The sequence below is a fragment of the Nomascus leucogenys genome, chromosome 16 (genome assembly GCF_006542625.1).
Source record: "Nomascus leucogenys isolate Asia chromosome 16, Asia_NLE_v1, whole genome shotgun sequence".
In the NCBI taxonomy this organism is placed as follows: domain Eukaryota; kingdom Metazoa; phylum Chordata; class Mammalia; order Primates; family Hylobatidae; genus Nomascus; species Nomascus leucogenys.
The window spans coordinates 51,097,781-51,124,605 of NC_044396.1; the positions used below are offsets into that span (position 1 = coordinate 51,097,781).

Genomic DNA, 26,825 nt, shown 5'->3' on the forward strand with positions numbered 1-26,825 from the left:
GCTCAAGCAATATGGCTGACTTGGCCTCCCAAAGTGCTGGGATTACAGACATTAGCCACTGCACCTGGCCCTCAAAAATTTATTTATTTATGTATATTTTTTGAAACAGAGTCTTGCTTTGTCACCCAGGCTGTGCCTGGCCCTCGAAAAAAAATTTTTTTTTTTGAGATGGAGTCTCACTCTGTCACCCAGGCTGGAGTGCAGTGGAAAGATCTTGGCTCACTGCAGCCTCAACTTCCCATGTTCAAGTGATTCTTGTGCCACAGTCTCCCCAGCGGCTGGGACTAAAGGCGTGTGCCACCATGCCTGGCTTAAGTTTTGTATTTTTTAGTAGAGACAGGGTTTCACTACGTTGGCCAGGGTGGTCTCGAACTCCTAACTTTGAGTGATCTGCCCACCTCGGCCTCCCAAAGTGCTGGGATTACAGGTGTGAGCCACCGCGTCTGGCCAAAAATATTTAAAAAGTTAACCAGGTGTGGTGGTACACGCCTGTAGTCCCAGTTTTTTGGAGGCTGAGGTGGCTTGGGATGGGTGGCTTGGGATGGGTGGCTTTGGAGGCTGGGATGGCTTGATCCCAGGAGGTCAAGCCTGCAGTAAGCCATGATCCTGCCACTGCTCTCCAGCCTGGGTGACAAAGGGAGACCCTTCTTCAAATGAATAAAACAGTGATAAGATTCATACACAGTTTGAAGGGTACATATGCACTTACAATTTATTTATAAGAAGGGTGCAAGAAATGTTATGCATATAGTTTATGTGAGTTGCATTTTTGCTAAATTGTCCAATTAACACTATTTTTTTCAGCTGCTTCATTAGGAGCATGTTAAAACCACCTTGTCACTTTATTATAAAAGATATAAATGATTAGTTTTTTAGATATAGTTAAAATTTATTTATGACTGGCAGATAATTATATTGATTATTATCAGATACTATATTTAATTCATCTAGACTAGTGCTGCCCAATAAAACTTTCTATGCTGATAGGGTAGCTAATAGCTATATATGGCTATTGAGCATTTGAATGTGTCTGTGACTGAGGAACCAAATTTATAATTTTATTCCATTTTAATTAATTACAATTTAAATCTAAATAGCCACATGTGGCAAGTGACTGCCATGTTGGACAGTGCAGATCAAGGCTATAAAATATTACCAATAAAGTTTTTTAAAAACTGTTAAATAAGGCACGTGGCATAAGAAAAGTACTATCTATAATCAGCTTATCCATAATCCATAATACTGATTATAAGTTTTCCTATTAGGGAGATGCAAATTTTTTTTTTTTTTTTTTTTTTTTTGAGACGGAGTCTTGCTCTATCACCCAGGCTGGAGTGCAGTGGCATGATCTCGGCTCACTGCAACCTCCACCTCCTGGGTTCAACCAATTCTCCTGCTCCAGCCTCCCGAGTAGCTGGGATTACAGGCGCGCGCCACCCTGCCCAGCTAATTTTTGTATTTTTAGTAAAGATGGGGTTTCACCACGTCGGTCAGGCTGGTCTCAAACTCTTGACCTCGTGAACCGCCCACCTCGGCCTCCCAAAGTGCTGGGATTACAGGCATGAGCAAGCCACTGTGCCCGGCCTTTAAAATTGTACTTTTTTTTTTTTTCCAGGCTGAGTTTCGCTTTTGTAGCCCAGGCTGGAGTACAATGGCGCGATCTTGGCTCACTGCAAACTGTGCCTCCCGGGTTAGAGTGATTCTCCTGCCTCAGCCTCCCGAGTAGCTGGGATTACAGGCATGCGCCATCATGCCCAGCTAATTTTGTATTTTTAGTAGAGACGGGGTTTCTCCATGTTGGTCGGGCTGGTCTCAAACTCCCGACCTCAGGTGATCTGCATGCCTTGGCCTCCCAAAGTGCTGGGATTACAGGCATGAGCCACCGTGCCCGGCTGGGAGATGCAAATTTTTGTATGAAAAATATCTTCATGGCCTGAAAAACTCAATGTAGTTGATATTTTAAAAATAACTGAATATCTTAAAAGGATACTATCATTGTTCTCAAGGGATCTATAATGTCGGTACAGAAAAGATAATAAATGATGCTAGCTGTATATTAAGAATTTTAATGTAAACCAACTGACACCTTTTGTAAGAGTCTTTCATTATTTTTGCTGAGAATCTCTAAGACCTGACTAACATTTTTGGAAACTGAGAGCCAGAAATTGTACATATTATATAATCAACATCTAAGAATTTCACCAGTATAAGGATGTAATCAAACAATTTTGTTCAATTAAAGTCTGTGCATTGGGGTTAAGGGTGGAGGGAATTACCAAAGAAAGGAAGTTAAAGGGTAAGGTTAAAGGAATAAGTGAGGTAAATATAGCTAAGTTGATTTAGGAAAGCTGAAATTAACTAGAATATGTGCAGAGATTTTTAACTAGACTGTTGTGATCCACAATTACTTCAGAGCTTTGGGAATATGGATATTAAAAAAGTGAAGAAGGGCTGGGTGCGGTGGCTCACGCCTTTAATCCCTGCACTTTTGGAGGCCGAGGCGGTTGTATCACTTGAGGCCAGGAGTTCGAGACCAGCCTGGCCAAAATAGTGAAAAACTGTCTCTACTAAAAATACAAAAATTAGCCAGGCATGGTGGCCGGTGCCTGTAATCTCATCTACTCTATAGGCTGAGGCACAAGAATCGCTTGAACCCAGAAAGTGGAGGTTACAGTGAGTTGAGATTGCACCACTGCACTCCAGCCTGGGAGACAAAGAGAGACTCTGTCTCAAAATAAAATAAAATAGAATAGAATAAAATAAAATAAAATAAATAAAAATTAAAAAGTGAGGAGAAGACAAAGAAAAACTGCCTGGAAGTTATTGTTGCTGAGTGGGAGATAAGATTAATGGATAGCCTGAACAGCCCGGAATAAGTCAGAAATTTGGTCTGGTCTAATCCCACTTAGTGCTTCTGTTAGATTGGAATGAAAATCACCTTTGTCACCCATTCTTTATTTCAAATGGTCCTTTATTTCCCCAGTTTGTAGATGACTGATCTCAACTAAAGTATGTGAAATATTTGCTATGTGACACTTTAATGTTTCTTGCTGGGTGCCTAAAATACTTTTGCTATGTGAAAAGCCACTATCAACCCTATCTGTAACACCCTCCAAACAGAAAAAGAGGAGTCGAATAAGGAAACTACAGTGAATTTTCCAACATTTACAGAGGTGATAGTTCTACCAACCTGAAACTAATTAAGCAGTTAAAAGCAGTAGAAATGCATGATTTCAGAGTAAAAAAAAACTAATGCAAGTCTTTACCATTAATTTATATACAACCCATTTGACTTTCTGTTTCAGTCATATTAAATTTTGGGTGATGGGCTTGTACCTTTGTGCAGGCAGGTTCTATGTAGATTTTCAAGTAGAAAAGCCAAATAAAATGTCTCAAGACATTCCTTGGCACAGTTAGAAGCATGAAGGGCCAAAAAGTTTCATGAGAAGAAGACAACCTGTTTTCTCAAGGTTTCTAGTCCGACTAGGCTCCTAATTCCTAATATTATTCTCATTTTGTGGAAGAGAAACCAAAGACTAGAGATGAAGTAACAGAAAGCAGAGTGGCAAAAGGGTGTTGCTAACTGCTTCTTTGCTTGATAGAAGAGAAAGATAAGTGAGTGCATGCACTAGCACAGGTATAAAGCATAAGTTTCAGGGTTCAAGGTCAGTCCAAATAATGAGTACTGAAGCTGATTTGCTCTGTTTCCAATTTTAGAAAACAGTTTAATGAAGAGAAAAGTTCTGTAACTTGGTTAAGGTCACACAATTAGTAGATGCCTTGTCTTTTAAATCCACATCGGCCTGACTCTAAAACCTCTGTTCAGTTTGCCTTGTTTTATCCCTTTCTATGTATTCTTCAATTCTATTTATGCTTCCGGCTTTTCTTCTCCTTCTCTCTTTTTTGGCACCAATTTTTCTGTGAGTATTCCTTCTTCCATATGCTTTCCCAGCTTTTCCTCACTACCTCTCGAACTTCTTTCCTTTTCTCTTAAATAACAATTTTGTTTTTACTCTATTGAAAAAGATGAAGTGGCATCAAAAGATGATTGCATGTTTAGATTAAATGTCTTAAAATTGTTTATATATCCTGACCTCATAATTCCCTTTTTAAGAATTTTTTCTAAATAATCAGAGATATAGGCAAAATGTGTACACACGGAAGAAAATCCAAGTATCATTTATAGTATTAAAAATTAGAATAATCTTAATGTCTAATGGTAGAGTTAAATAAATCCTTGTGTGTGTGTGCATACACACATATATAAAATATAATGAACAAATTATAGTTACTTGAGATAATGAATACTTAATGACAGAAAAAATGTTCATTATATATTTAAAAATTCATCATGAGCTCATTTATTATAGTTAGAACATTACCTGTTTCTTTAAATACCATGTAACACCCACCTGACAGTAAGTAAAAAACAAAAAAGTGTCTTAAAAATAGGTATGAAAAAAGACAATAGTATGTTCCATATAACGTAAATATAGTGGAAAAATACCTGTATAGAAGAGGACTGGATATGTATGCACTAAAATGTTAGCAGTTGTTACCTCAGGATGATGGCATTGTGGTTAAATTTAATTTTTGAATTTCTAGTTTTTTTCTTTTTCAATGAACATTTATCAGGTTTAAAATAAAGATGACCATAACAAATATTTTACGTATATCATTATTAAACTTTATTATTATTTTCCTTAGGAGAAAGGGTAGGTTGAAAAGTCAAGAATTTTTTTTTTTTCCTTTAGGCTGGGAAGACTAATCAGAGAGACTGCGAAGTAAGAGGGTTGTTTATGATTCACCATCAAACACGTAAGTCTTTAATTATCATTCTGAATCTACATAACAATATTCCTTTTTGGCACAAGGTCTGTACTAGATGAATGATAAAAAAAGAGCCATAAGTGTGTAAGTGCCGTAGTATTCAGAGACAGACAAGATCCTCTCTAGTTGCAGTGGTCAAAAAGGCTTATCGAGTAGGAAGGTTTCGATATGAACCTTTTTTTTCTAAGTTTAAAACTACTTTATTTATTTTTTCAGAGACAGGGTCTTGCTTTGTTACCCAGGCTGGAGTGGGGTGGCGGGATCATAGCAGCCTCAAGCTCCTAGGCTCAAGCGATCTTCCTGCCTCAGCCTCCGAAGTAGTTAGGACTACAGACATGTGCCACCATGACCGACTACGTTTTAAATTTATTTTTGTAGAAACAGGGTCTCCATATGTTGCCCTGTCTGGTCTCAAACTCCTGGCCTCAAGTAATCCTCCTACGTCAGCCTCCCAAAGCACTGGGGTTACAGGCATTAGCTACTGTTCCCAACTTTCATTTGGACTTTAATGGATAAGGAAGACTTAGATCAGCATTTTCAAATTCTTTGGCCTTAGGACCCCTGCATAACACTCTTCAATATTATTGAGGACCCCAAACAGGTTTTGTTTATGTGGGTTATATCTATCTGTATTTACCATATTAGAAATTAAAACTGAGACAATTTACAAATATTTATTAATTTATTTTAACCTAAATTACATGTTAATGTAAATATTTTTATGAATTATATTTCCACAAACAAAAACAGTTAGGAAAGTGGTACTGTTTTACATTTTGCATTTTAATAGGAGACAGGTGGATTCTTATATTTGCTTCCGTTGTGATACTGCATGTCATGTAGCCTCTGGAAAACTCTACTGTACATCTGTAACAGAATGAGAGTAAAAAGACAAATAGCATCTTAGTATTATTATGAGCATAGCATTGACATTGTGGGCCCCCGAGAAGCACTCTGAGAACCACTGATTAAAAGAAACTAAGGGCAAAAGAGGGATGACATAATTTTAGAGGTGGGAGGGTATAAGGCATGTTACAGAGAGAGCAAACAGACCAATCTGGTAGTTGTGAAAGATTCATATGGGGGAGGTGGAGGAGATATGGCTAGAAATGTATATTGGGGGATCGTGTTATATCAATTAAAAAATACTAGCTTCCTTAATTATGACCATCTTCACTGACCTCTAATTTTGGCATCAGTAAGCTTCAGGGTAGGAATGATAGAAGAGAAATTCATACTTGGTTTCAGGCAACTCTAAAGTTATGTGGCTGACAGTATTCTAATTGATTTGTTGATTGCTTTATTTATTTAATGTATTTAGTGTTTACTACATTCAAAGAAGCAATGTAAGAACTAGTGATACAAGGATGATAAAGACAGTCTCTACTTTATAGGAGCTCCCAATTGAGTGGAAGATTCAGATATTAAAATAAGCAATACACTCATTAATCTGGAGGAAGACAGAGGAGAGGGCTGCTAACTGTGACTGGGTGGTGTCATAGACAGCATTGTACAGGAAACCTTTAAGTCCCAAATACTAATAACCACTGAGATATGACCATGGTGAGAAATACTTGATGTATAAGGATGACAGATTCAGTGCTAGAGTTAATACAGTAGTTCTGGTGAGATAGTCAGATAGTCTATAGAAAAATTTCCTGAATATATGTTCTCTTTTGAAAGTAAGAGTGTACAAATTCTCTTTCTCCTAAAGCCCTGCAGCATCTTTCTACTGCTAGGCCTGGGAGACACCATCAGTTATCTTAATGTCTCTGTTTTCTTCAGTTTGATCACCTTTTTTAGTCTTTTTGTTCTCTGTGACTCAGTAACAAGAGTGAAGGAGAGGAAGAAATTTAGGTAATTACAACAGCTTTAAACTAAGAACTGAGAACACCTTTACTAACCCAACTAATTATGATTAAATAAGTAAATAGAGAACCTATCTCCCAGCACCACCTGCAGGGGATGAGGAAGTCTGCAACAGGATTCAACACTTCCTTTTCTGCCAACATATCTTTAGCCCAACATTCCATTATTGAGAATCTATCAAGTTAAGAGCCTGATTTTAGTGGCTGAGGAGAATACAAAGACCAATAAGGATAATCTACCCATACTCTGAGGAACATTATTAAAACTGGGGGATGTTTGTGATAATTAAAATAGCTTGGAAAGAACTGATTAAATCGAAGAGAATCAGACTTCTTTTGTGAAGATTGAATAGTGAAGCAATACTGCACTGCCATTTTACATACCCCACTGATAGAAACTAATAACAAAGGTGATTCCACAGTTTTAAAAGTAAAATAATAATGATTAGTTTTGGATCTTCAAGTCTGTTAAGTTTGCAATATGATGAGAAAAGCCTGTGTTGCACACTATCTTATATGGACCTATTAAGCATGCTCTTTTCCTAATTTAAGGCTGGCCCCAGACAGCTATCTTAGGGCTCTCTGCTAGTCAAAGAGGAATCAGATGGAAAAAGATACATGGATTAGTATAAATCTATATGCACCTATTCAGTAAGTTATAAGAACTTTTTCCAGTAAGAGCTTTTTCTTTACTTATCAAATCATGTCCTAGAATCTAAAGAGAATGAGGTTTTCAAAAGTTCCTAGTCTTTTGAAATCTCACAAACAAGTACAAAATATTTGTTTTTTGATTTCAGAATTTAACAAAGAAGCAGAATATACCAGATACACAAGAAGCAAAAGAAATGAAATGAGCATTCATAACAACATCCTTAGAGCACAGAAAGCCTTATCCTGGGTGAGTGATCAGGAATATGAATAAATTTGATCTGTAGGATGCCTTTCAATGTTTTTCTTTGTTTAGATGTAGAGTCTTACTATATATACAGCCAAGATTTCTAGAGGAAACAGTCAGTCAGCTATCACCCATCCTACAACCCAAGAAAATGCTCACAGGCACCTGGGTAGTCATATTCAGGTGTTCTCAGTCTTTTTTCACTAGAGTTTTGAACTGCCTATTGTATATTAAGTCTTGAGTTACCACTCCCAATTATACCACTTTCCAAAATCACACCACACATTATAAAAACAATGATATGGATTGGTAATTACAATAATACACCATCAGAGGTAAAGGGATACAATATGTCATGTAGTCCAGTTATTTCTCAGCGTATGGGTTCTATATCTGCAAAATAATTTATTGCTTATTACAAATTCAGACTACTAGGCTCCATGTCAAAATGAATCAATTTCAAGCCAAGGGTGGAATCCAAGAATCTGCATTTTTAACAAGCTCCTTAAGATGATATGTGCATTAAGGTTTGGGAACCATTCATATAGTCAAACTCCTTCATATGACAGATAAGGACATAATATGAGAGAAGTTAAGTGATTAGGCCAAAGTGGACAGCCAGTCAGAGGCAGAAACCAGACTCACACTTAAATCTTGACTCCTAAGCTACAATTCTTTCAGTTATAAGTAGTTTGTATTTATTTGTAAATTCCCAGTACACCTAAATGAAAAGGGAATTTGAGGTCTTTGTTCCTCGACATTCCCCAAAGGTTTAATACCAATAATTTACCATTAATGGGCTCCCAGCACTTCATAAGTAAGCTGTTGTCTTCAGATTTAGGGAATATCAACTATAGAAGCTTGTGGACAAAGGTGTTTTGTTAACTTGTTACCATCCCATTCCCCTTCACAATAAGACATGCAAGTTCATTTATCAACAAGAACATATACTCATTTTTCTCAAATCACAAGAGACAATAAAAAGTAAGTGGAAAACCCTGCTACTAGTGTTAAACAAGAATATCCCACCCTCTATAACAACATACCATATGGTATTTCCCTACCTTGTTCAGTATTTAACCTAACAATTTATTGCTAGGCTTTTTGGCAGCAAGCTGTGCAAGTTGAAGTGGAATCTGATTGAGGTGAGTTAATTAATGTGGTGGCAGCTCGGAATGTTGTCCAGCTGCCAGTGAGAATTATGTTTGTTTGCCTTTAGCCCAAGTGTGAAATGGCTGGCTGTTGATTTCAGAAGTGTGAGTGTACATTTTTATATCTCACATGAATGAATACATTTTTTGTATCCTACACATTTGGGGAAATGCTAAAATTTATTGGGTCATGTTATTTACCACTTGTGTGGCAGAAAGAGAAAGGTGAAATTTTGCCCCAGAGGTTGACTTTGCATCTGTAGAAAAAGCAAAAGCAGGTGGCATATAAATCCATGAGCAGGTAAATAAGCCGTCTGAAATTAGCTCATCTGGCCTAATGTTTTAAAGAATAACTTTTAAAAGGAGGTAGGCAAGATTTTTGAACCAGAAAATAACTCTTGTAATGATGAAAGGATTTTGAAAGTAGGAAACATAGTTTTCAGATTTCCCTTGAAAGACATGGCTTTTGGATTTACTGTTGACTTACATTTACAATTCTTATTTTTACTACACACAACCTTCTATTGAATACATCATCTCACTGTGCAATCTTCCTTTCTATCAATAACTGATGACAGTGATTTCTGTGATGTGTTCTTAATGTTCTTGATAATTTTGACTAGCTGTTACTGATATGAGCAGGGGGTTCTCCAATTCAAGCAGTCAATAACTGACACTAAACTAACAAAGTTCAAAGAATGTTTGAAGTGTGTCAGATAATAGTTATTCCCCTATTTTTTTTCTATGTAATATCCTGTTAAGTTAAAATGCCTTGAGAAAAGTTTACCTTAGATTAAGGAAATAGATACTTAAAAATATAATGTATAAACATTTTTTTATTTTACCATTTTGAAAAAAATTAATACACTAAAAGCAAAGGAAATAGCATGGAAGTGATGTAAGAGCAAATAATATGAAAAGTTTGCAAATCTAACAAAACGTTACCAAAACCCTTTTTGATGACAAACAGATTTCCTTAAATTTTGATGTTACCATGAGGATATTAAGAAAACTTTAAAATAAAAGTGTTCATACTTTGGAAGACATTCAATGAAATTAGTCTGGTAAAAAATCTAGTAAAAATAGTATTTTAGATGCAGAAGTATATAGAAAAAACACAAGTGAATTAGTGCAGAAATAGGACCATGGATTCATAGAACTTTAGAGATTAAAGAGAAAGGAAAGTAAGGAAATTTGAATGAAGTATGAAATTTAGTTAGTAATAATGGATTGATATTTGTTCATTGATCATTACAAATGTACCACACTCATGTATGATGTTAATAATAGGGGAACTAGACAGATTCCTAGGCTAAGTTTCTGTGTTGGTAAAATTCATATACATATGAAGTACTGAATGAATGGTATCATTCTTAAGGTATTATAACTTGTGATGATGTCAGTAATCATCTACTACACGACAACTTCTAGAGATTCATAGGATTGTGATATTTGTTATGCTAAGGCCTCCTGAACAAAAATGGCACTTTATTTAGAAGGTGCATCAGTGTATTAGTTGTGTTAAGAATTACCTCAAGGACAGGCGCGGTGGCTCATGCCTGTAATCCCAGCACTTTGGGAGGCCAAGGCAGATGGATTACCTGAGCTCAGGAGTTCGAGACCAGCCTGGCCAACATGATGAAACCCTGTCTCTACTAAAAATAGAAAAATTAGCTGAGCATGGTGGTGGGGACCTGTAATCCTAGCTACTCAGGAGGCTGAGGCAGGAGAATTGCTTGAACCCGGGAGGCAGAGGTTGCAGTGAGCCGAGATCACGCCATTGCATTACAACCTGGGTGAGAAGAGCAAAACTCCATCTCAAAAAAAAAAAAAAAAAAAAAAAAAAAAAAAAAAAAAAAAGAGAGAGAGAGAGAGAGAATTACCTCAAAATCTGGTAGATTAAAACACTAAATATTATCTCATAATTTCTGCTGTGGTTCAGGAATTTAGGAGCAGCTTACCTAGGTGGTTTTGGCTCAGGGTCTTTCATGAGATTGCAGTCAAGATGTCATCCTGAACTAGAGTTATTTTATTTTTTTACACAATGAATTACTTTTATTTCGGTGTGCACCCACATTTCAGCATTTAGTGGTCCTGAACAGGAAGTGGAAAGACGCACCAATTTCCCAGGAGGTCAAGCCCACCAATTTCAGGGATCTGCTATGCACACCGGGTTTTTTCTTAATCCCTGCTGAGGATCTTGAGAAGCAGCAGCAGCACCAAAACCAAGGCATGCACTGGATTCAAGGTTCTTTTTGTTCCAGTTGTCAGATTCTAAACTAGACCTCAATGGATTGCAAGGATGACCAAATGAAAGCCCCGTTTAAAACTTCTTCAGTTTTTAAAAGCAAAAGCAATTACAGGAAAGTAAAACAATTCAGAGGGATCATGTGTGCTTACAAGTGTCTTCTTGTGGTCTTTCTCCAATTTCAACCACCAAGGACTCCGAGAGCTGGCAGGTCTGAGTAAGCCTGGTGACTTTCCTTTTCACCTTATCAAAACCTGAGCTAAAAACAACGCATCAGCTGATGACAGCAGAGGGTGGCAGGGCTGAAAACCCAATATTCATTTCCCAGGCTGATGGAGAGTGAATAAGTACGGTTCCAAAACTAAACAAGGGAGGTTAGAGACTTTCTAACCTTACCTGATGGCTTCTGGCCAAAGCAAGGAAGTGTCATGGAAGGTATTGAGTGGTGATGGTGCAGAAAGCAACTTGAGGAGGAGGGAAGAAAAAGCAGCAACCCTCGATAAAGGTGGGGGAGAGAAGATACGGGGAAAGCCCTGAATTCCTTACCAAAGGCCAATCTCAGAGGGGAGTGGAGGGGTTACAATCTATGCTTCTGCCAAAGGCAGGAGTGGAGGAGTGTGGGGACAGGATGATGGATTGGAAGGGGCATCATTTAAGACTTAAAGAAACCAGGGGTGCAGGCGAAGCACCCCACACACGCAGCAGTAGTCCCACAGGCTGCAACCTAAAACCTTCACATCCACTCTAACAAGCCAAGCTAGAGGGCTGTTGCAGGGAGGGTGGGAGGCAGGAGGGTAAGCGGAGAAGGCAGAGACCCCCAGGCCATGTAATCAGCAAGGTGATTGTGTGATGTTTCTGTTTCACAGTTGAGTTAGATGTGCCCCACTAGTTATGATGGGAATCAATTTAATTAGAATTTCTTGATTCCAGAAGTTCAACTACATGGACAGTGGTTACACCTGATAGGATGATTTGTTATAGCAAAACTTATATATTTCAAATGGACAAACAATTAGTATCATTTATAGTATCTTAAGATAAATTTCCTTTGAATTGGAGCTTCCTTTCCAGTACTTTGAGGTCTACACGATGTATCTAGAAAATTTACTACTGTGGAAAATGAAGACTGCTTAAATCGAATCGGGAGGGGGGGAAGTGAAGGTTCTGTGGTTTTTCTTTTTGATTAATTGCTGTAACACTGTCCTTCCAGCGGCTGAGGGAGTTTCATACTTTCTTTAGACATCAATAGGCGCTGAAGCTTTTGCAGGACAACTTTGATGCTATATGAATTCTGCCATTCTGCTAGCACTGATATGGCTCTTGGGTCCACCACTCCATTAGAACTATTAACTCCATTTATATTAATTTTTGTTACAAATCTTACAAAGGGGGGGTGCTAATGGGTATTTAGGTCCACATTCTATTTTAAGGCTGTATATTTGATTTTCATAAATTGTTCTTGGAGGCACAATTATCATCCCTGTCCATCTTGTGTCATGTCTTCATCATCTTCTAGACCTCAGCTAACTGTGCCATCTCCTACTCCTTTCTGGCCTTCTTTGAGTTCTTCCAACAGTCAGAAATTGCGAGGGACTTTTACTCCCGAGCCCATGGTGGCTGCCATCTTGGGTTGCTGACGCTTGAAGGCTGGCCCCGAACTACAGTCATCTTAAGGCTGACTGTGCTCAGATAGCCCAAGTTCTTGGGCTTCCTTTTGGCAGGAGGACTGAGTTTTTGCCATGTGGACATTGCATAGTGCAGCTTGAGTATCCTTATGACACGACAGCTGGCTTCTCCCAGAGCGAATAATCTAAGTCGAAGAACAAGGAGAAAGCCACAAAGCCTTTTACGTCCTAATTTCAGAAGTCACACGCGGTCACTTCTGCCACATTGTATTTGTTAGAAGTAAGCCAATAAATATAATCCATACTCAAAGGGAGGAGAATTAGGCTCCACCTTTTGGAGGGGGTATAATTAAATAATTTGTGGACATATTTTAAAATCACTGCAACCAATAAGGAAATTCATGTAGAAAAAGACTTTAAAGATGTTTCTGATGTTGCTAACTTAGGAAAGAAAAGTATTCACCCTTTGTCACCATAACCAGGCAGGTGGACCTAGATTTCCTATAACATTTCCTTACCCCAAATTTATTCCCCCAATTTTCTTCTTAAAATATGACTGCTATAACAAATTACTGTAAACTGGGTGGCTTAAACAACAGAAGTTTATTCTTTCACAGTGCTGGAGGTCAGAAGAAAATCAAGGTGTCAGCAGGACTGTACTCTCTCTAGAGGCTCTAGAGGAGAATCTGTTTTTGCCTCTTTCAGTTTCTGGTGGTTCTTGGCGTCCTTGACTGTTAATGGTGTCATTCCAGTCTGTGTCATCATGGTGGCATTGCTTCCTTCTATCTGTGTTATCTTTCTTTGCCTCATTCTTGTAAAGACACTTGTCACTGGATTTAGAGCTCACCTGGAAAATCTAGGATAACACTCCTCTAAATTTTTTTTTTTTTTGAGATGGAGTCTCGTTCTGTTGCCCAGGCTGGAGTGCAGTGGCACAATTTTGGCTCACTGCAAACTCCGCCTCCTGGGTTCAAGCTACCTCAGCCTCCCGAGTAGCTGGGATTACAGGTGCAGGCCACCACGCCTGGCTAATTTTTGTATGTTTAGTAGAGATGGGGTTTCGCCATGTTGGCCAGGCTGGGCTTGAACTCCTGACCTCAGGTGATTCACCCACCTCTACCTCCCAAAATGCTGGGATTACAGGCATGAGCCACCGTGCTGGCCCTTAAAATTCTTAACTACATATTTTGCCTTGTAAGGTAATATTCGGTCTGTTACTATATATGGCAATAGTAATGGGTTCTGGGGATTAGGCCATGTCTTTTTGGTCACCATTTAGTCCACCATACCTAGTATCTATTAATTTGCATGGCAAAATTGGAGAACAAAAAGATCTCTATTGGCCAGTTGTGGTGGCTCATGCCTCCTAGTACTTTAGGAGGCCAAGGCTGGAGAATCACTTGAGGCCAGGAGTTCAAGGCCAGCCTGGGCAATATAGTGAGACCTCATTTCATATACATACATATATATACACACACACACATACATATATATATATACATACACACACACATTTAAAATTAGCCAGGTGTGGTGACGCACACCTGTAGTCCTAATTACTCAGGAGGCTGAGGCAGGAGGATCACTTGAGCCTAGGAATTTGAGTTTACAGTTAGCTATATGATTGTACCACCATACCCTAGTCTGGGCAGCAGAGTCAGACCCTGTCTTGAAAAAAAAAAAAAGATACTTAAGATAACCCTAAAGATTGACCACAACTTTTTAAAACATTTTTATTTATTTTTTATATGGAGTCTTGCTATGTTGCCCAAGCTGGAATGCAGTGGCATGATCTTGGCTCACTGCAACCTCCACCTCCTGGGTTGAAGTGATTCTCCTGCCTCAGCCTCCCAAGTAGCTGGGACTACAGGCATGTGCCACCATGCCCGGCTAATTTTTTTGTATTTTCAGTAGAGATGGGGTTTCACCATGTTGGTCTGGCTGGTCTTGAACTCCTGGCCTCAAATGATCTGCCTGCCTCGGTCTCCCAAAGTGCTGGAATTACAGACATGAGCCACTATGCCTGGCTGTATTTATTTTGAGAGAGGGTCTCACTGTGTTACTCAGGCTGGAGTGCAGTGGTGCGATCTCGGCTCACTATAGCCATGACCTTCCAGGCTCAAGCAATCCTCCCACCTCAGCCTCCCAAGCAGCTGGAACTACAAGCATGCATCACCATGCCCGGCTAATTTTTTGTTTATTTTTTGTAGAGATGGTCTTACTGTCTTGCCCAGGCCAGTCTTGAACTCCTCAGCTCAAGTGATCCTCCTGCTTGGCCTCCTGAAGTGTTGGGAATGATTACTGGCATAAGCCACTGCGCGGGGCCTCTTATTTTTATTTTACCTTATTTATTTTTTTAGAGTCAGAGTCTTGCTCTGTCACCCTGTCTAGAAAGCAGTGGAACAATCATAGCTCACTGCAGCCTTGACCTTCTGGCCTTAAGTGATCCTCTCACCTCAGTCTCCCAAGTAGCTAGGACTACAGGTGTATACCATCATACCTGGCCAATTAAAAAAATAAAATACACACACACACACACACACACACACACACACACATATATATTGTTTAAAGAGATGGGGGTCTCACTATGTTGCCCAGGCTGGTCTCCAACTCCTGGCCTCAAGTGATCCTCCTGCCTTGGCCTCCCAAAGTGCTGAGATTACAGGTGTGAGCCACTGCACCCAGCAACGTTCCTTTAAAATTTGCTACAAATAATTAAGATAATAAAATATCTGTAAATTCCTTTTTGGAAAAAGTGAGATGATTTTTTTCAAAGTGTGATGTAAAATTGAGAAATATTGTTCTAGTTAATTTTAATAATCAAGTATTTTGAAAAAATATATGAATAACACGCATGTACTCAACACCTATCAAATATTAACATTTTTCCTTTTCTAAAATAAGGAAAACATTACATATATAGTTGAAATACCCAGTATTCCCTTCCCGTTTTATTTTCCATGTCTTCCACTTCAGAGGTAATAATACTATCCTGAATTTGGTATTTACCTTTCTCATAAGTTTTAAAAATTATTCCTTTATATAAATATAGGTATCACAATATATAGCATTTCTTGAATACCATATACATGTATATGTATGTACGTGTATATATATATATATACACATACACTATATAATATGCTATACTTGTTATTTCTTCATATTTATTCATGTTAATATATAACTTTGTTTAGTGTTTTTTTTTTCAAACTGTAGATTTCAAATCATTAGTATCACAGAAAATCAATATAGCAGGTCATGAACTGCTTTAGAAAAAACAGAACAGTAAATAAAATGTATCGTAAGTACTCAATTTAATGCCTATATACATATATGTTTGTGATTATATATAAGCATATATATATATATTGAGTCATGGTATGAAATATATTTCTCACTGTAGGTAAAATATTTGAAAGTCATAACATTCATTTTCACTGCTATATAATATTTTATTGTATGAATATGATAGTTAACTACTGTCCTACTGACATTTCAATTGTTTCCACTGTTTCACTAATACAGGTTGAACATCCTAATCCCCAAACCAAAAATGCTCTAAAATCTGAACATTTTTGAGTGCATAATATGCATGACCCTCAAGGAAATGTTCTTTGGAGGATTTTAGATTTTTGAATTAGGGATGTTAAAGTGGTAAGTATAATGCAAATATTCCAAAATCTGAAAATATTTGAAATCTGAAACACTTCTGGTCCCAAGCATTTTGGATAAAGGATACTCAACTGGTACAAACAATGCTGCAAAATAGTGTTAAACATATCTCCTTGTGCATACATACAAGTTTCTTTCTTTCTTTCTTTTTGAGAGACAGAGTCTTGCTCTGTCACCCAGGCTGGAGTGTACTGGTGCCATCTCGGCTCACTGCAACCTCTGCCTCCTGGGTTCAAGCAATTCTCCTGCCTCAGCTTCCCAAGTAGCTGGACTGCAGGCATGCACCACCACAACTGGCTAATTTTTTTATTTTTATTTTTTTAGTAGACATGGGGTTTCACTACATGTTGGCCAGGCTGGTCTCGAACTTCTGACCTCAGGCGATCCGCCCGCCTCGGCCTCCCAAAGTGCTGGGATTACAGGTGTGAGCCACTGCGCCTGGCCACAAGTTTCTGTAATACTTACAAATAGACTTGTTGGGTCATAGAGCATATGCATCTTCAACTCTGCTAGATATTGCTTAATTCCTCTCCACTGTGTTGTTCTCAGTAACAGTGTACTAGGTTCCTATCATACCACTCATTAACATTATACATTAAAAATATTGTCAGTCTGATAGGTATGGAATAGGTTATTATTGTTTTAAATTGAATTCCCCTGATTAGTGGAGCTGAACATGTTTTTTGTGATTATAACACATTTGAGTTTCCTCTTCTATGAATTGATCAGTTTTCTATTGGATTTGTTCATTAATTTGTGGTTTATTATAAAATGAGTTCTTTTTCTTTGTTGAGTAATGAACATTTTTCATCATCTTCATCCAGCTTGTGGCTTGTATTTTGACATGTGCTTGTATTTTGACATGTTCTTTGATGAACAAGCTTTTTTAATTTTAATGTATAAACTAAGCTTTTCGTTGAAAGTTTGTCCTTTTTATGTCTTTGTGCCTTACCTTATTTAAGAATTCCTTCCTCTCTGAGGCATAACATTTTTTGTCTTATAATTTCTCTAAAAATTAAAAAAATATTGAATTTTTAATCCATTTTGAGTTTATTTTTGTGTTTGTTGTGAACAGAGGTAGATTTACTCTACCATCACTTGTGTAAGCTCTTTTTCAAGGCTCTGGGAGAAGCCCAAGTAATGTTCACATGGGTTGTGTTTTTATAAAACTTTCAAAAGTTAATTTATTTTGGAATTTCCTTAGGAATCCCCAAATTATAAGTTTTTGGCCTCATAAAACTTGGACTTCTTTCCTACATCTGAGGTAGGAATCTAATTTTAATCTTTCTCCATATAGGTAGTAATTGTTCTAGTATCAATTACTGAAATATGGACTCTTTGCCATTGTCTGTCATATATAAAGATGCCATGTTTGAAGGGGTTTCTTTCTGGGCTCTTTATTCAGTTATACTGGTATATCTGCCTATCCCTCTGATTTGTTTTGATGTAGTAGAGATTTCTAGGACTCTTTCTGTCTTCCAAAAGGGTCTTAAACTAGGTCATTCCATTGATGATTTATTTTAGTGAAAATTACAGTTTTCTGATTTTGCTTGAAAGGCTTAGGTCAGTGGAAAAAAATACATTGTTATCTGTAACTGGTAACTCCTCTCTTAAGCCTTGACTGATTTTCTCACATAGTTCTAAATGATTTTTTTAGTGTCCCACAGCACTTTTTTACATAATCTACTTAATCATATAATATTTTAATAGGTCATTTATATCTGTGATTCCAATGAAACTGAGCTCCTTCAATGTGGGCAAGCCTAAGTGACTGGTATGGTGTAAAACACATAGTGGGCATTCAAAGAAAGTCTCAGTTAATGAGTAAATTCAGAATATTAAACTAACATACATAAATAACTTGAGCCAATCATGATTATTAGTTTCTTGCCAACTGGACTTATGAACTATACTGTGCCCAATTTTCATAGTGAGATAATATCTACGTGACTTGGATATTTGTTTACACTTAACTCTGAGGGTATATTAAGAATCTTTACATGCTGTAACTCTTTAGAAAGCCAGTCAGAAGCACACTGTACAGGGTGCTTAATGTGTATGACTTTAAATGCAGAAAACTTGTTTTATTGATTGTAGTAATTAACGGTTTTTCTTTTTTCCTTCTCAAAAGGAAGAAATAAAATAGAAGACTTTGGTTGATTACAATTTTAACATTTCTGAAACAAAGTTGAATTAAGATCAGCTTATGTCTATTATATGAATTGGTTAAAATAATACTTCCTGCTGTGACAGATAACCCTCCAAATCTCAGTAAGTTTAACAGTAGTTTATTTCTCAATCATGGAAAATCCTAATGGATGTTACTTATCAGCAGTTGTTTCTCTAGGCAATGACTCATAAACTCAATCTCCTAGTTTTTGTCCTTAACATCTCCTTGGACCTTGGAGTCCTCTGCACATTTTTATCCTGCTTGGTGATGGTGAAAGACTAAGGCTGTCATGTGGGAGGCTTTTATGAGCCAGGCCTTTGCCTACATCACTTCTATCCACATTCAGGTGGTCAGAACTCAGTTACTTGACAACACCTGGCTGTTAGACAGCCTGAATAATAATCTAGCCCTGCGTACACAAGGAAAAGGTAAGCAGATTTCCTGAATAATTGTTAAAGTAAATCACTGTCATAACCTATTAGGCACCACATAATATGCAAGGCGTTAGGGATACAGGTCCCTGTAGTTGAAGATCCCATATATATATATCACACATAATAGGAAACTAAACAAAAAAAAGAAGCCGTTCTCTACCTTTTTCAATCTTTTAATCTTGCAGCTAGAAAATGTAAGCAGGGAGATAGAAATAAATAAGAAAATAAAAAACAGAAATGAAGAAACAGAATGGTTAATAACCATCTAAAGTGGAAAACACTGTGCTTAGGTGGGTTCATTGATGAGTAATACCAAACATTTAAGGAAGAAATTATACCAATTCTCTATAATCTCTTCCAGAAGATAGAAGCAAAGGAATACTTCCTAACTTATTCATGAGCCCAGCCTTACTATAATACCAAAATCAGATAAAGACATTATAAGAAAACCAAACCAATATTTCTCATGAACATAGATGCAAAAATCTTCAACAAAATACTAGCAGATTAAATCCAACAATGTATAAGAGGAAGTATAAGCCATGACCAAGTGGGACTTATCCCAAGTATGCAAGGCTGGTGAAATATTCAACACACAATTATTGTAATCAATCATATTAACAGGCTAAAGAAGAAAAATCACATGTTCATATTAATAGATGCAGAAAAAGCATTTGACAAAATCTAACACCTATGTTATGATAATAACTCTCATCGAGCTTTACCTTGCTAAAGAACATCTACAAAAACCCTACAGCTAACAACATACTTAATGGTGAGGAACTTGAAGGTTTTCTGTTAAGATCAAGAACCAGGCCTGCCTCTACAGAACCAACCTGCCTCAAAGTCTTGAGAACACTTAAACGATATTTGTGGGGGGAAGAAAAACCTTACAATACAAAGACATAATAGATTTGGAAAAGGCTTGCCATTTGACAATTTAAAAAATGAGCAATGAAACTATTAGTGAAAAGGAATTAAATTTATCTTCACTGCTTATGGTAAAGGGCACAGTGGAACACAGTTTGAAAACTACAAATTTTTTGATACTTAAACCAAAACACAGTGCCCAGATAATTTTCCCAAGCCAGGAATTTGTCCATTTTTTGTTGGTTCCAGGAGAAAAATGGCACACGAGAACAAAAAATGTTTAGCATTCCATATGTTATTTGTTCAAACATCTTAGTCACATTTCTACTCCTATATTTGGCCAATTTATCTTAATATAGTGTTTTTATTTAATAGATCACCATAGAAGAAAACTAGGCCCTTTTTCTCTAGAAAAACGGCAAGACCTGGAGCTACTGTTGTAGACTGCTGAGAGGTTCTATACAATTAGTGGAACCATTTTCTTTACGTTAAAACCTCTAAGTCATGGCTTTGACCTGTGTTTCAGATGAAGCAGATAACTGAAAAACAAATTAATTCATTTGTATAATTTGGCAAGTTTTGATAATACTCAAATATTTGAGTTATTACGGCATTTTTGTGAAGGAACAGCTGCTCTGAATTGGCAATTAGCTGCTGCCTCTTTTGGTGAAACTTATTTCCTTATTTTCAATCACAAAATAAATCTAAACACCTTGGCATCCTCAGGCCTCTTTTCTGTTGCAGTTACTGAAGCTCTTTCAAGAAATGGCAATTTTGAATTCCAGGAAAGAGCTTTAGGCATGGGTAGGTATTTAATAACCTTTTAAGAAATCTAGTTTCTGATTTTTTTTGTTTTTCGACAGTCTCACTCTGTCGCCCAGGCTGGAGTGCAGTGGTGTGATCACGGCTCACTGCAGCTTCCACCTCTGGGGCTCAAATGATCCTCCCAACTTAGCCTCCTGAGTAGCAGGGACTACAGGCAACATGCCCAGCTTATTTTTGTATTACTATTATCTTTGTAGAGACGGGTTTTTTCCATGTTGGCCAGACTGGTCTCAAACTTCTGAGCTCAAGCAATTTGGAGGCCTTGGCCTCCCAAAGTGCTGGGATTACAGGCGTGCATAAGCGCGCCTGGCCAGTAGTCTAGTTTCAAAATGCAGTGGTAGGTGTTTTCTTCAGCGCTAACCAAAGATAAGACAATCTGGGCAAAACTTGGGGAGCATGTCCTATGCGATTCCTTGAAGCCCAGTGTATATTTTCCGAGTTAATGTGAGTTTCTTGACTTTGTTAGCTTGTAAGCTATTATACGGAAAGGTAATATTTTATACACTCATTATAGCCTAATAAAACCAACACCGACCCTTACAACTCTGAATTCATTACTTATCAGTTATTTTCACTTTGTCTCTAGAACTCTCAATTCTGTCTTCATTTTGGTTATTCCCGCAGCTTCCCTAAATCCCACGTCAGACTGCAATCCTATGGTTCCCCGCAATATTCTCTTTGACCATCACTCCCCCGCCCCTCATCAGCAAACTAGGGAGTACTTTACCATTGCTTTGTGAAAGTAACAGAATGCGAGAACTTGTCTACACGTTTGGCCAAAACACATCCTCCAACGGTGTATGTCCTAATCCCTTCAATTCTCTTCCCACATCCACCCTCCTTCCAGCAAATAAACCTTGGAACTAAGTTGAAATCTGTCACTTATTTCGCTCCTCCTACCAGCGGCCTATTGCTTCTGCCCTCCCCAGTGAACCCAACCAAGTTCCTCTTCCCCGTCCTCCCATTTCTCAAGAAAAACAACCACCTCTATTTTGTCAGGGCTTTAAGTGCTAGGTGTGGTTTCTTCCTCCGCATCGAACCAGCGACCTTCCGTGCCTCCCCACCCAGGACGGACCTCCACTTGGGGAACCGCCGCCGGCGCAGCGGCCCCAGCACCCGCAGCCACTTTCTCCCCGTAGCGCCACTTCCGGATCTCGGGTGTTTCCCCTTTACGGTTCCCCCCACCCCCTCAGACACCTCCTAGAGCTTTGTCCTAACTAGCAGGGTCGGAGCTGGGACCCTGGCTAGCAGAACGCAAGAGTTCTCCTTCACGAAGACGCGCAGAGTAGCTTCTCCAGCCTGAGAAATCCGGTCCGGCTGCGTAGAGTGGCGGCCGTGGAGGGACAGTTTGTTTTGAGCACCAAGTGGGGCACACCCGGAAGTGGCGCGGTACAGGAGCAGCGCTGCCGGCAGGGGCGGGTGCCAGGGACCTGGAGGTGGAGGGGACGCGGCGGTACTCTGGCGTGTGAGCGGAGGGTGGAGTGCAGAGGGAGCGGGAGCGGGACGGCAGGCCTTCTAGCTTTGGTTCTATGATGGCAGATCCGGCTGGGTTCCGGGAAGCGAGGGCCTCGCGGGGTGGCTGGGTTGGTGAAGGGCTACTGCGGCCGAAGGGGAGCTCGCCTCACTTCATTCTTCCACTCTGAGGGACCCGCTCTCATCTGGTCACTACGTCTTCCTCCCTCCCTTCGCTTGGCGAAGGGTGTTGTACTTGTGAGGAAGCCGCAGCTGGAGCTGGGAGTCCGCTTGAGTTTTCTCTGCCTCTAAGAGGAGGCGAACGGCCGCTTTGGTGGGGACTTACTGCTTTCGGCCTGAGATAACTAAGGCTCTTTCCTTCACTCTACCGCCGACTTCTAACGTTTCTGTCTACTCCTTTCAGCTTCCGACTTTGACTCCTTACCTTAAAAGATGCTGGAGTCATATGTAACTCCAATTTTAATGAGCTATGTGAATCGCTACATCAAGAACTTAAAGCCGTCGGATCTACAGCTTTCACTATGGGGTGGAGACGTGGTGCTCAGCAAGCTCGAGTTAAAGTTGGATGTGCTGGAACAGGTAAGCTATTTAGCTGTCATTAACTGGAAACAGTTTTCAGCTTGTTTAGACGGTAATCTATTGTTTCCTACGCTTTGACTTTATGCTATAAAAACGTAACTTTTCTACTGATGTATTTTGAACTACCCTGAAACAAGGGGGCCTTATTTTACACTATTTTCTTTTTCTTTTTCTTTTTCTTTCTTTCTTTTTTTTGAGATGGAATCTCGCTCTGTCGCCCAGGCTGGAGTGCAGCTGCGTGATCTCGGCTCACTGCAACCTCCGCCTCCTGGGCTCAGGCGGTTCTCCTGCCGCAGCCTCCCTAATAGCTGGGATTACAGGCGCGCACCACCACGCCTGGCTAATTTTTGTTATTTTTAGTAGAGACGGGGTTTCACCATGTTGGCCAGGCTGGTCTTGAACTCCTGAGCTCAGGTGATCCGCCCGCCTCAGTCTTCCGAAGTGCTGGGATTATAGGCGTGAGCCACCGCGCCCGGCCTGCATAATTTTTAAAAATAGTTTGTTCCCAGTTTTGGTGTATTAGAATGGGATTACTTAAAGTTGCTTTGACAGAAAGACGATTTCATTCTTCATGTCAGTGTTCGGTCTATTTACTCAATTTTCAAGCATTATGAATGTGCTAATTTATGTTGTCAAAATTCTGTATGAGCCTGGAAAATACTACATTCTCATTCTCCTTTTTGGGCAGTGGAAGGGTTTGAAAGTCAGCAGGAAGGGTAGCTGGCTTGTGGGGGTCGAGGAAAAAAAGACAAAAAAAAAAAAAGGAGAGCAGATTCAGATCATGAGGAAAGATGACATTTCCCATGGCATCCTCAGAGTGTTGAGTAGATACATTGAGAATGGCAGTAAAATTGGAAACTTCTTTATTAATCGTTTTAGTTTCTTTTAACATGAGATTGGTCTGGTGCAAAAGAACTGTAACTTCAAAGATCACATATTCATTAATTCATTTATTACATTTATTAGTAACATATGCCAAGAAATTCTGTTAGGCTTGAGGATCTGTGCAAGCTCAGAAGAGTCAGAGACCAACTGCTTTTTAGGAGATAAGGGAAGACTTAATCTGACAGTGATAGTTATTGATAATTTTTAGTTATAGTCCACAGCCTCTTTTATTACTCTTTTATTAAGTCAATCTAGACTTAGCACTAAGAAATAATACTCCTGGCTGCTTCTTTTTCCTCTTCCCAAGGTTAGTTGAGTGGCTTAATATTTAATATTTTCATTTTACTTTATTTCTTAATGAGCACATATCCCAAGTGTAACAGCTCAATTTTTTTTTTTTTTTTTTTTAGACGGAGTCTTGCTCTGTTGCCCAGGCTGGAGTGCAGTGGCGCCATCCTGGCTCACTGGAAGCTCCACCTCCTGGGTTCACGCCATTCTCCTGACTCAGCCTCCTGAGTAGTTGGGACTACAGGCGCCCGCCACCACACCAGGCTAATTTTTTGTATTTTTAGTAGAGACGGGGTTTCACTGTGTTAGTCAGGATGGTCTCGATCTTCTGACCTCATGATCCGCCCGCCTCAGCCTCCCAAAGTGCTGGGATTACAGGCATGAGCCACCGCGACCGGCCAACAGCTCAATTTTAAAATGTTTTACACCTATGCAACTACTGTCCAATAAAAAAATAGAATGTTTCCAGCACCCCAAAAGGCTCACCTGTTTTAGTGAGTACTCCAGGCCAGGCGCGGTGGTTCACGCCTGTAATCCCAGCACTTTGAGAGGCCAAAGCGGGCAGATCATGAGGTCAGGAGTTCGAGACCAGCCTAGCCAACATGGTGAAACCCTGTCTCTACTAAAAATACAAAAAATTAGCTGGGCGTGGTGGCATGCGCCTGTAATCTCAGTTAACCGGGAGACTGAGGCAGGAGAATTGCTTGAATCTGGGAGGTGGAGGTTGCAGTGAGCCGAGATCGCACCACTGCACTCCAGCCTGGCTGACAGAGTGAGACTCCATCTGGGGCAGGGGAACGTACTCCCCACTCCTAAAGGAGGCGACTGGTAATCTGACTTCTGTCAACATAGATAAGTTTTACCTGGTTTTGAACCTCAAAAAAATTGGACTCACTTATGTTTGGCTTTTTTCTTTCAACCTTTCTAAGATTAACCCATGTTGTTAGAAGAGTTTATTTTTCATATTGTCAGCACTATTCCATTGCATAAAGATTCCACAATTTACTTACTCATTCTCCTGTTGATGGACACTTGGGTTTTTAATATTTTTGACTGGTGAAGAAAGCTTCCATGAACATTCCAGTACATCTATCTTGGTAACATAAGTATTAATTTCTCTTAGGTGTATACCTAGAAGTTAGGCCTGTGTTTAGCCTGTGTTTTCATTTCATATTGCCAGATAGTCTTCCAAAGTGGTTATATCAATTCCAGTCTTACCAACAACTTATGAGCATTCCAGGTATTTCACATTTTTGCTAATACTTGGTAAGTTTGTTATTTTAATGTTAGCCTTTCTAGTGGGTGTGTAGTGATACCTCATTGTAATTTTAACTTGTATTTTCCTAATGACTAATTATGTTTTTATATTCTTATTGGCCATTTAGCTATCTTTTTTTTTGTGAAGCCTAAGTCTTTTTTCCTTTTTTAAAAATTGAGTTTTCTGTCTTATTGATGTATAGGAATTCTTTTTTTTTTTTTGAGACAGAGTTTTGCTCTGTTGCCCAGGCTGGAGTGCAGTGGTGCCATCTCGGCTCACTGCAAGCTTCGCCTCCCAGGTTCACGCCATTCTCCTGCCTCAGCCTCCCGAGTAACTGGGACTACGGGCGCCCGCCACCATGCCCGGCTAATTTTTTGTATTTTTAGTAGAGACAGCGTTTCACCGTGTTAGCCAGGATGGTCTCAATCCCCTGACCTTGTGATCCGCCTGTCTCGGCCTCCCAAAGTGATGGGTTACAGGTGTGAGCCACTGCGCCCGGCCAGGAATTCTTTATATATTTTGGAAATGAGTCCTTTGCCAGATAGATGTTTCACAGTATTTACTCTCAGTTTGTGGCTTGTCTCTTTACTCATAAAGGTGTCTTGATGAATAAAAGTTAATAATCTTACTGAGGTCCAATTTATCAATCTTTTCCCTTATGGTTGGGATTTTTCTTGTCTTGTTTAAGAAATCTTTGCTTACACCAACATCATGAAAATATTCTTTTATATTTCTTTTAGGAGCTTTATTGAATTCCATGATTCATCTCAAATTTGTTTTTTTGCATATGTGTAATAGAGGTTAAGGTTAATTTTTTTCCATTGATAGTCAGTTGATCTATACCATTTGTTGAACTCTTCTTTCCCTACTCAATTACAGTAAGCCTTTGCTGTAAATCAGGTTGCCATATGTGTGTGGATTTGTTTCTGAACTCTTTATTCTATTGAGTGGTCTATTTATCTATTCTTGTGTCACTCCATATGGTTACTGTAGCTTTTATAATAAGACTTGGTTTCTCAGTGTAATTAGTACAACTTTGTTCTTTTCTCCTTCAAGATTGTCATAACTATTTTAGGTCCTTTGTATTTCCATATACATTTTATTTATTTTTTTTTTTATTTTTGAGACAGTCTTGCTCTGTAGCCTAGGCTGTAGTGCAATAGTGTGATCTCGGCTCACTGCAACCTCCACCTCCCTGTGGAGCAATTCTCCTGCTGCAGCCTCCATAGTAGCTGGGATTACAGGTGTGCACCGCCACGCCTGGCTAACTTTTGCATTTTTAGTAGAGACAGGATTTCACCATGCTGGCCAGGCTGGTCTCGAACTCCTGAGCTCAGATGATCCACCCGCCTTGGCCTCCCAAAGTGCTGGGATTACAGGCATGAGCCACCATGCCCAGCCTATCGTATACATTTTGATTTCAACTTGCAACTTTTAGAATTAATTTCTAAAAAGGAAAGCTGTTAGTGTTTTTGCTGAGATTACATTGAATCTATTGATCACTTTTGGATGAATTAACATGTTAACATGAGTTGACATAGTTTTGAGTTTTTCAATTCATGTACAGAGCATTGCTTTTCATATTTTTAGGCCTTTAATTTCTCTCAGCAATGTTTTGAACTTTTTAGAGAAATTTTGCGTGTATTTCATTAAATTTGCCCTCTTTTTATGGATGTTTAAGTAGCATTTTAAAAACCTCTATTTTCTGGTTAGGTGTGGTGGCTCTTGCCTGTAATCAGTCACAGCAC

The 26,825-nt window shown here is 39.0% G+C and overlaps 1 protein-coding gene, 1 long non-coding RNA gene and 1 pseudogene across 4 annotated transcripts in view; 1 reads left to right on the forward strand and 2 right to left on the reverse strand.

The window, feature by feature from the left end:
• Positions 1-5,557: 5,557 nt before the first annotated feature.
• On the reverse strand, positions 5,558-21,722 carry LOC115830675. The gene is made up of 3 exons (XR_004026231.1): positions 21,580-21,722; positions 11,145-11,246; positions 5,558-5,697 (listed from the first exon to the last, which is right to left on the reverse strand). It is a non-coding gene; the product is annotated as an uncharacterized LOC115830675 (long non-coding RNA).
• Positions 11,453-12,706, reverse strand: LOC100587994 (annotated as a pseudogene).
• Positions 21,723-21,977: 255 nt separating the features above from the next.
• VPS13B (vacuolar protein sorting 13 homolog B) overlaps positions 21,978-26,825 on the forward strand; it is an 891,476-nt gene continuing 886,628 nt past the window's right edge. For all 3 annotated transcript variants that reach the window (XR_004026232.1, XM_030795363.1, XM_030795364.1), the window contains exons 1-2: positions 21,978-22,059; positions 22,471-22,646. Coding sequence is in view for 2 of the 3 variants with exons in the window: in XM_030795363.1 (XP_030651223.1) it covers positions 22,500-22,646 (147 nt within the window). In the remaining variant the exon portion in view is untranslated. The remainder of the gene's footprint in view (positions 22,060-22,470; positions 22,647-26,825) is intronic.